Source organism: Phoxinus phoxinus (assembly GCF_949152265.1).
Source record: "Phoxinus phoxinus genome assembly, chromosome: 22".
NCBI lineage: Eukaryota > Metazoa > Chordata > Actinopteri > Cypriniformes > Leuciscidae > Phoxinus > Phoxinus phoxinus.
Window position 1 is genome coordinate 28958663 of NC_136897.1, and position 10905 is coordinate 28969567.

A 10905-nucleotide genomic window follows, 5' to 3' on the forward strand; every position below is an offset into this window, starting at 1 on the left:
GTCATAAATGACCCGGACGAGATGAGCTCTTCTCCAGATGCATTATTATTTACTCTACAACTGATGTAACCTCTGAGTGATCAGGAGTGTGTTTCCCGTACAGCGCCGTAACTCACGCTTCACTACTGTAGCGCATCGGTGAAGAATCCACTGTAGTCTCGACGGTTTCCCGGAACTGTGTTAGTTAGTGATGTCACGCAGATGGAGGAGTTATGACTACTGTTGATGAATCTGTTTGAGATCTAATTAATGCTAGATGTTTGGCTATAAATTACAGACATGCATCTGAGGAATATCTCTCATGTTTCTCAGTTATAGCTTTATTTCCAGACTCAATCACAGACTCGTTCTTACGCACTCGAGCTCGTTCACACACTTCAGAAACTACACTTTACATCTCCTGACAAACTAAAGACGTAAATGACATTAGTATGTGTTCTAAATAAAACACAGATTGCACTGAATGTCAGCTTGCTTATTCTGCTCAAGATCTGGATTTATTGAGTCCACACGTCTTCTAACCACAGGCCGAGATCTGTCGCTCACACACACAACTCTGCGATGATGTTTGCGAATGTTCATTAGAACGATGGTTTCCGGAAACACACACTCGCTGAACTGCTGATAACGACGTAACCCGCGACCATAGCTGCGATCGGATTGCTTACACGATTGCACTGCTGTAAATGAGGTTTTAGTTATTCATAGAAATGTTGAATAAGTGCACATTAATATTGCGCTGCTCATCCTTACATTCAGTTAAAGATTTAGATTTTCCTGACACTTGAGAATTGAACTGGTTTGTTCTTCTGACGGATGCGTGATCATGTCTCCCCAGCGATCGGCCGGACGCTGATTCCTCGTTACTTCCGGAGTGTGTTTGAGGGCGGCGCCAACGAGCTCTACTACGTCCTGAAGCACCCGAAAGAGTCTTTCCACAACAACTTTGTGTCTCTGGACTGTGATCAGTGTACTATGGTCACGCAGAACGGCAAACCCATGTTCACGCAGGTGTGTGTGTTGTTTAATGCAATGTTTTTGGTATGTATATGTGTGTGTGTTCAATGTTCAATTTATTTATAAAGCACGTGTGTGACTCTGGATCTCAAACCCAGTCTGGAGCCGCACGGGTATATCTGTGGCGATAGCAACTATACACTGTATTGGTCAAAATTATCCATTTTTCTTTTATGCCAAAAATCATGAGGATATTAAGATCATGTTCCATGAAGATATTTAGTAAATGTCCTACCGTAAATATATAAAACATGTATTTGTGAGTGAATGCAGCACAATCGTGAACAAAAATGCACAACTTTAAAGGAGATTTTCTCAATGTTTACATTTTTTTGCTCCTCAGATTCCAGATTTTCAATAGTTGTGTCTCGACCAAATATCGTCCTATCCTAACACACCACACATCAGTGGAGAGATTATTTATTCAGCTTTATATGATGTATACATCTCAATGTCAAAAAGATAAACCAGAGAATCAATGAGGCGTTAATAAAAACCCGTTACACAACTAACACAACACTAGAATTAAACAGCCAGAATAAAAAAATATGATTTTAAATATCGTTTAAACTCTCTAAGAGTGGAACACTGCCAGATGTAATGAGGTAAACCGTGTGTGTGTGTGTGTGTGTGTGTAACTCTGCTGGTCTTCTTCTCAGGTGTGTGTGGAGGGCCGCCTCTACCTGGAGTTCATGTTTGATGACATGATGAGAATAAAGACGTGGCATTTCAGCATCCGGCAGCACAGAGAGCTCATTCCCCGCAGCATCTTGGCCATGCATGTCAGTTCCTCCTCCTGGATCTCGCTCTAGAATTGTGTGTTTATTGTGTTTCAAACCTGATGATCGTGTGCTTTTGTTCCCGCCTCAGGCACAAGACCCGCAGATGTTGGATCAGCTGTCCAAAAACATCACCAGATGCGGCCTGTCGAACTCCACCCTCAACTACCTCAGAGTACGAGCACAGCACTGGCTTCCTATACATTCACCTGGATACTTTTGAACACCACATTTACAGTAGTCAACTTTTCAAGCGGAGCAAAAAAGTTGATCGGAATGAATTCAAAATTCATGTATAACTTTGAAAGGTTTTTATCCACTTTAAATGTTGATTACTGTAGTTTCAAAACACTCAACAAGCGTGTTTCTCACTCACAGATCCTTAAAAAGTCTTAAATTAGTTTTTTTTATTTTAATTTAAGGCTAAAATACTCAGCAATGCTGTCTACTTATGAATTTACACATGGTTTGTTTTAAAGCGTAATAAAAACACCACATAGACACATAAACTACATTAAAAGCTGGATTTACACCACAGGGGGGCTTTAATAAATCAGGTCATTTCCTGGTGGTGACGTTAAAACCTAATAATTCATTTATCTGACTCCCAGGATTCAATGTATGTCGGTTGTGATTTTAATCGAGCAACAAACGTACCGTTGGTTAATGTGTGTGCATCTAGACTCTTAACCCGTTTATGACATTACTCTAATAAAGAAAAACCGGTTAACGTGTTTATGCGTTATCTGCTTAAGCATAATTGGGTTAAGAACGTGCATGTAAACACACTCACTGTGACCCTGAACAGCACAGCAGGCTCATACCAGTGTAAACAGACATCTATGGTACATGCGTCACATGACTAAACATGTCATCGTTTTCAGTCCACACTACAATGCAAAAATACTGTTTTCAAATGTGTCCTCTTGGGAGAGCGTCTTCAGAAAGCTCCATTTTCGCGGATGAAGTATGTATCCGCTTTCATTGAGCAGAAGACTAACTTCTCGTGTGTGTGTGTGTGTGTGTGTGTGTGTGTGTCTCAGTTGTGTGTGATCCTGGAGCCCATGCAGGAGCTGATGTCCAGGCACAAGACGTACAGTCTGAGCCCCCGAGACTGCCTGAAGACGTGTCTGTTCCAGAAGTGGCAGAGGATGGTGGCTCCGCCAGGTGAGGAGCCGCTCCGTCTGTTCTCAGACCACCCGCCGGTGTTACGGCTGAGTACACTACACCACCTTTGCTCAGATATGTGCCCTGTTTTGAGATCTGGGTGAGTCGGCAGTAGTAGCCGGATGTCTGCAGGGTTTGTGCGTTCACGGTTGACAGAATTCACAGAAATTCACGTAGTGTATGATGGGCACAGACTTGATGGACATCAAAACATGATTGATATTTTGAGCCGATTTTAGAAGTCATCTTCATATATAGCGCTTTTAACAATGTAGATTGTTTCAAAGCTGCTTTACAGAGATAAACGTATAATGTAAGGTAACAGATTGTTTTGTCTTTATAGCGGTTCTTGAATAATGTTATTCTCCAGCTAAAGTTAGTTTTGATTGATTCACTTCCGTCGAAAGGATAATTAGTTAATAAATTAGAGGCCGCTAAGACGACACCGTTCTCTCTACACAGACTTTAAACTGAACCTGTGAGAAACACTGATGCTCACGTGCGCATCAAGAATTAATTCTATAGTTATGTGCGTTTGAATATATCTGCGCTTGTTTGTAATTCTCTACAAACCACGCCTTAACAAACTACTTGTCCTGCCTATAAATTTGATACAGAATTTTATTTTATCACTACGGGGGAGATACGCAAATTTTCCACAATAAGAGCACATGTAGTGTATGATGCATCGCTAATAAATACTGTACATAATACAGTCATAATACGCTGACCAGACACTGGAACTCAAGGGTGCGAAGTCATAAAGAAAGAGAAAAAATTGAGGCGACTTATGAGATCAGGTAAAGTCATAAAAGGAAGGAAAAACACATCCAGATCGCGTGCTTGAGTGATCGTGTTGAGATGCTAGGAGATAAAGCCGCGAGCTCGCGCATGCCATGCATGAAATAAATGTGTTAGAGAACACAGAATCTGCCGCTTGTTTAGTAATTGTTTGCCGCAGTTCCAGTGTTCACTTCACTCCGAGGTCAAACACTACAGAAGAATGCGTCGTGTGTTTCTGTTCAGTGTGTATATGATCCTCAGTCCTGTAGTGCAGTGGTTCCCAACCTTTTTTTGTCTGAGACCCCCTTTTTCCCAAGAAAATATTTTAGGGCCCCCTTCATCCAGATTTAATGATATTATCGCTCTTGTAAGCTTGCAGCAAGGATGACACAATATGTCGTTTTCAAACAAACGGTATGTTTACTATAACCAGATGTTTATGCTCAAATAGCCTATAATATTGAAAATACAATAACAAAAACATCAGGAGGCCCTTTGTCATTTATAAACGTAAGCCTATGAGTAGCCTATAAATTGGTCCTATTTGAAATGCAATAACACAAATATTCACACTGGTGTGTAGGTAAAAAAGAAAGAATATAGACTATTACTAAATGACTGCTGTCTGGGAACTCAATACTTGCATGTTATTAGTGAGGCTGTATCAATGTGAGGCTTTACTTTTGACACTTTTGGCGCTATAGCGAGCGATAATAAACTTGCGTTTATTAACAGAATAATGCGTCTTTCGGAAGAACATTGTAGCCGGAACTACTTCTCTCTGTGTACGTCTGGGCAGGGCCTGGGTTACTCCGCATTCGAACCCGTGTAAAATAGTCCCAATGTAAACACTTATTATAGGAGTACCAGTGGCTCAGGATAAGACAAAAACACGGATTGGAAAATGGATTCATGATGAACTCGCTCATTATATAAATTCTGTAAATTTTGAATAGAAAAAAAAGGACTTTTATGTAATGCTCATTGCTCAGAAGTTTTCAAAATATGACGCGACCCCCCACAGAGCTCGCTGAGGCCCCCTTGTGGGCCGCGACCTCCCTGTTGGGAACCAATGCTGTAGTGTATGATGCCCAGCTTTTCTCAGATGTGCCGATTTTAAAGTCGTGTAGTGTATTCCAGCCGTAACGTGTGTGTGTGTGTGTGTGTCCCGTCTCTCGCAGCTGAACCGGCCAGACAGGCGCCCAGTAAGAGACGGAAGCGCAAGATGTCGGGCGGCAGCACCATGAGCGCAGGCGGAGGAACAAACAACAACAGCAACAGCAAGAAGAAGAGCCCAGCCAACAGCTTCCCACTGTCCAGTCAGGTGCCGGTGAGTGACCAATCACATCACAGGAGTCTTCTGACATCAGCAGCACGTGCAACATGCGTTACTGCATCACGTCAGCTTTCTGTCCTCGAAGAGCTGCACATTCTTTTTATAAATGTGATTTATATATACACTGCTGTTAAAAAGTTTGGGATCGGTATGATTTTTAATGTAAAAATACAACAAAACAGTAATATTGTGAAATATTATTATAATGTAGATCATCAGTTCTCTATGTGAATATACAGTAAAGTGTAATTTATTCCTGTGATCAAAGCTGAATTTATCATCATTACTCCAGTCTTCAGTGTCACATGATCCTCCAGAAATCATATAATATGATGATCTGATGATCAAGACACATTTATGATTATTATCAGTGTTGAAAACCATTATGTATAATTGCTTTTCAGGATTCTTTAATGTATATTTATATATTCAGGGGTGCACATAACTTTTTCAGTGAGTTACTCAGATGAGGACCAGGAGATGGTGTTTGGTACTCACCCCATATGTAGCGTGGCCACAGCTGTCAATCATGACGTCACATTTCCATTTTTATAGCATAAAATAACTAACTAAAACCAAACTTATAAAATAAAAATAAACGAACACTTAAATTTACATCAGCGTGAAAAGAACGACCTAAAATGATAGAAATTTTTTTTATTTGAAGTGTTATTTGATTGTTCAGATATATGTATTTGTATAAATTAAATATAATTAATCCTTATTAAAGATATTAAAGAGCAGTGAATTTTCTCTTTTTGCTTTGTTGTTTGATCAATATTAAGTGTACAGAAGGCATTAGGTTTATTACGCACTGTCACTTTAAGAGTGTGCAGATCCAATTGCACTGATGCACGGTACGTTCTGTAAAGACATAACCGACTGTGTTTACGTGAATACTCTCCAAAACGTACATTTAGACATAATGTTGTGTGTATTTGTCCATTCAGACGCGAAAGAGAGCTCGATTCAGTCCTTGCGCGCAGCGCGCTGTGTCTATGTGCGGGGCTGCGCGCTTCGGGTCGTGTGTGTGTGTGTGTGTGTGTGTGTGTGTGTTCGCACAAAACAACATACCGAATAAAGCTGTCTTTCGCGTCGTCACTCTTATTCAGATCTATCCATATGTCTGCTCTTCTCTTTCTCCCAGACATTTACATTTTTTAACGATTTGAGACATGCATGAAGCGCATGCCGGCTCGGTAGATCAGCACGTTACAATTCAAATGTGCGCATCTTCCACAAACGCAAATCAGTTCTGACTGGATCACCCCAATCGTCCCTCCCTTACATTTCCGTCTAGTTTTTATTCGTCATAGTGGTCGTCATTTAAAACAAGGTTTTTATTTAGTTATCGTCTCGTTTTCATCTGTGAAAAAATTTAATTAACACTGCCTAGGTTGCATTTTGGCGACAGTACGCAAAGGCGCGTAGTAACACAAGTGGCATTACGCATTCCTGATTTTTGTCGCGCATGCGTACCTGCGTACCAGTTATGTGCACCCCTGTATATATTCATGTATTTATTGTAATTGAATAGATCTATATATATAGTATTTTGTGTGTGTTCCCGCGAGCACTAACTCTTCTGTCGCTCTGCTCAGGATGTGATGGTTGTTGGCGAGCCGACGCTGATGGGCGGTGAGTTCGGAGACGAGGACGAGCGTTTGATCACGCGGCTCGAGAACACGCAGTTTGACGCCGCTAACGGCATCGACGACGAGGACAGCTTTAACAACTCGCCCGCGCTGGGCGCTAACAGCCCCTGGAACAACAAGCCTCCGTCCAGCCAGGAGGGCAAGAACGACAACCCCACGTCACAGGCGTCTCAGTGAGACCGCGAGGGGGCGGGGCCAGCCCGGCGTCCAACGGGAAGAAAGAGGCGTGGTCGGAGATCGACTCATTCATCTACCTGCAGAACGAGACTTCCTGTCAGCGGAGGACGTGACCTGAGGGATCAGAAACACACAGGGCCGCAGTGTGCGGCGCTCGGGGTCTTGTTGGTGTTCTACGGGGCCGGATCTCCTCTGAGGAGCCTGTAGATAGTCACATGATTAAGTTAAGCCGGAGCGGAGACATCTGACCTCGTAAACCGCCAACAAGACCGACCAAACATCCAGCTCCTGTTTCACCCCAAAACCACTGCATTGTGCATGACGACAATATGCATATTTTTAATATTAGTCCCGTTTAAGAGGAAGTCCTCTGCGATGATTTTGAATTATAACACTGGATTGCAGAGAAACTATCGAGTTACATCAGAACACTTACAGCAACACTTTACTTAAAGCATTCATATATAGTGCGTTATGAACGTGTTTAATGCATTAATTATGCCTTTATTGCAACTTATTATTATACGTATTCATCATCATTCCTTCAGAAAGTATAATGCATTAAACAAAACCAGGATTCTGAGAATATCTTAATGCATTGACAATTTTTGTTTTGTTTTTACTTCAAGCTTTCATATATAGTGCATTATTAACTTATTTTAATGCATTAATTATGCCTCGTATTATAAGTTATAATGCTCATCTCTTCATCACTACACCGTCAGAAAGTAGAATGCATTAAACACAACCAATATTATAATGCATTATAACATTTTTAGTTGATTTTACTTTACGCCTTGATATATAGTGCATTATTAGAGTATTTTTAATGCATTAATTATGCCTTGTATTGCAAGAAATAAAGTTATACATATTAATCGCTACACCTTCAGAAATTATAATGCATTCTGAAAATATTATTATGCATTATAACAATTTTAATTTTATTGTATTTAAAGCCTAGATATATAGTGCATTATGAAAGTATTTTTAATGCATTAATTATGCTTTGTATTGCAACTCTGGTAATTATAACCAGATCTAATGCTCATTGATTCAGAATTATAGTGCATTAAAACACTGAAAATATTCTAATGCTTTAAGTAAAGTGTGATCATAACTAGTTTTCAATTTTAATCAATATTTTTCTGTTGCTTTGCTTTAGTTGTTGCAGGAGAACATGTTTAATTGCAAACAGACGTTTCCTGATTTCTGCTTGCGTGTTGATTTCGGCGTGAAACGTGAGCTGGCCGTGTCCTGCTCTCTGATTGGTGGAGGAACAGAGCGCTTCGACTCACACACGTTTTGGAGAATTTTACACCAGCCTCGATTTCCCTAGAATGTTTTTATTTGCCTTTTTGTTTTTCTTTTCTGGTTCTTTTTGCCGATGTTGAAAGCTGCAAACCAAGGAGTAACAGAACCGTCAAGGTCCGTGAAGATCTCCGCCCTCAGATTCTATTGGTCGGTGTTATTTTCTGGAGCGCGTGGTTTAGCGTGGGCTTTCGGTTGAGTTTTGTGTACTTGTGCTTGTATATTTAAGGTAGTAGCAGAGTTCTGTATAACTGTATTGAGATGTATTCCTCCTTAGAGTCGCATAAAGCCATTCTGATCTAATGTGTAAAAGAGAAACACACATGAAGCTCGTCTTTCCCTTCTTTGATTTGTGTGTGAAACTGATTCCGTGAAATCAAGGGCACAATCTGTGTTTGTTTCAGATCCGGACGCTTTAAACACACCTCTCCTGTGTTTCCTTCACACACACACACACACACACACACATGGACTGTTCGACTGGACTGCATTAACATGTTGCTGGTTGTTTTGTTTTCCTCACACACCCAATAATGCTGAAGCCTTGAACTCAATTTTTGTACTATTTTTGATTTCTCTCTCTTTCTGACCAGCTGAACCAGTTTAAGTGAATCAAAGGTCTGCACTTGCGATTGAAATGAACCTTGAACCTTGTAGATGCCCCTGTTTGATATAATAACCTCGTTTTCTTAATTTCTGCCCTTGATTAAATTAATGTATGGAACCAATAAAATATGAATTTTCACTTTAATGATCTCTGTGTGTGTGATTCCGCTGTAAAATACAGATTATATTTATGCGTCTCGTTGGGACTTCCAAAAACTTTAATACAGCAGCTCCAATAGTGTAATCCACTACGAATGCGTCACTGGCAAAGCCTAGCAACTAGCTTAGGACATGCTAGTAACATGCTAATTCATGTTAGCATGTTAAGTTATCAACATGCTAATTAATGCTATCGACATGCTAAATCGTAATAGTGAGCTAAAACATGTTAACCACGTGATAATTCATGTGAGCAATGCTTAAACCTGATCAATCATGTTAGCAAAATGTTAATTCATGCTAGCAAAGTTTAATCATGCTAGAAATATCATCAAAGCATGTTTGCTAAACGTGTTAATTTATCCTAGCAACATGTTTATTCAGATGTTAAAACAAGTTAATTTATGCTAGCAACATGTTAAAACATGCTTATTCATGTTAACAGTGTGATAATTCATGTTAGCAACATGCTAAATCATGTTAACTGAGAAAACATGGTAATTAATGTTAGCAACATATTAAAACATGCTACCAACATGCTCATTCATGCTAGTGATGTGTGAAAACATGTTAAATTAGGGCTGTAATTGATTAATCGCGATTAATCGAATCCAAAATCGTTTAAAATAACTTATATGCTTCAACTCTTTAGGTCACAAAGTCCGCGGTGTGCCTTTAAATATATACATGCATGTGTGTGTATTTATAATTATACACAATACACATACATTTATTATGTAAACACACTTTTATTTTGGATTCGATTAATCGCGATTAATCGTTTACAGCCCTATGTTAAATCATGCTAGCAATATGTAAATTAACGTAAGCATTGTTTAAACATGCTCATGTTAAAAACCTGTTAAAGTACTAGCAATGTCTGTATTTCTCTTTCCACCACTAAATTTAGAAAACTTTCAAACTTCTATCCTACGGCTTCGAGCCAACATCAAAGTTTAAACCGAACATACTGTAGTTTTCAGGTTTTATTCCGGCTGTATTTGTCATCAGTGTCACAGATTTGTGTTTGTAGAGCAGATTCGACAGAGAAGCTCCAGGCTTGAGCATCTGCTGTGAGACTGGATCAAATGCAGAAGAGCTGGTGTGTTTACACGAGACTTTACCCATGATTCAGCTGGCGGCTCAAAGCCCCACAAGAAGTGTGTTTTATTCTCGAAATGAACAAATGCTCTGAATGCATTCGGGCCCCAGTGTTGTTTACTAATCAAATCTGACTTTCTAAAATCTGTTTACTTTATTAGTGCGGTTTTACACAATATTTGACTGTTGCTTTTGTGTGTTGCATTGCATTTGGTTTTGATTACTGAACCCGTATGCCCTTTTATACTTCATATGCGCAGTTTTGCAATAACAGTTTCTTCATAATAACCTGATTCATATGTGAAAGGGTGACTTTAATCCTTCACTTCAGTCCAGTGACATTTAAAATCGCCTCGGCTGGATTGAAACCGGTCAGAACAATGACATTTGAATGTCAAATTACATTTCTGTATCAGAGTGAATGAATATCGTACAATACAGTGAATCTTTATAAAGAATTGAAGCAGAAGAGGTCATGAAAACACTGTCAGAACACATCTTTATTTGTCAGTTTTACGTTAATTATGCTTTAAACTTAAAGCACTTGGATTACGATTCATTTGGATTTCATTATGAGTGATTGATTATTATCGATCAACTGCTTTTTTTAATCAAAACAACCGTTAGAATGATCAACAAACAGGACTATCACGTGATCGTTGTTCATTTTCTTAGCGGTGCTTTGAATGAACCAATCACATTCATTCCCGTTGACTCTACACAGTTTTATTTTATTTTATTAATTTTAGGATATCAACCGTTGGCTATTTTAATCCCAGATTCCAATTAAGGAAGAAGTTAAACTTTTCCGTTG

At 39.5% G+C, this 10905-nt stretch overlaps 1 protein-coding gene across 5 annotated transcripts in view; it reads left to right on the plus strand.

Moving 5' to 3' along the window:
• Window positions 1-8989, plus strand: part of ldb1b (LIM-domain binding 1b) — a 33991-nt gene extending 25002 nt beyond the window's left edge. For 4 of the 5 annotated variants that reach the window (XM_079597903.1, XM_079597901.1, XM_079597905.1 and 1 more), the window contains 6 exons: window positions 839-1011; window positions 1677-1799; window positions 1888-1971; window positions 2840-2963; window positions 4928-5076; window positions 6684-8975. In XM_079597903.1, the coding sequence (XP_079454029.1) occupies window positions 839-1011; window positions 1677-1799; window positions 1888-1971; window positions 2840-2963; window positions 4928-5076; window positions 6684-6914 (884 nt within the window). In that variant the 3' untranslated portion in view covers window positions 6915-8975. Of the gene's footprint in view, window positions 1-838; window positions 1012-1676; window positions 1800-1887; window positions 1972-2839; window positions 2964-4927; window positions 5077-6683 lie in introns of all 5 variants that reach the window. The other variant, XM_079597902.1, reaches the window with a different exon arrangement.
• The last annotated feature ends 1916 nt before the right edge of the window (window positions 8990-10905 follow it).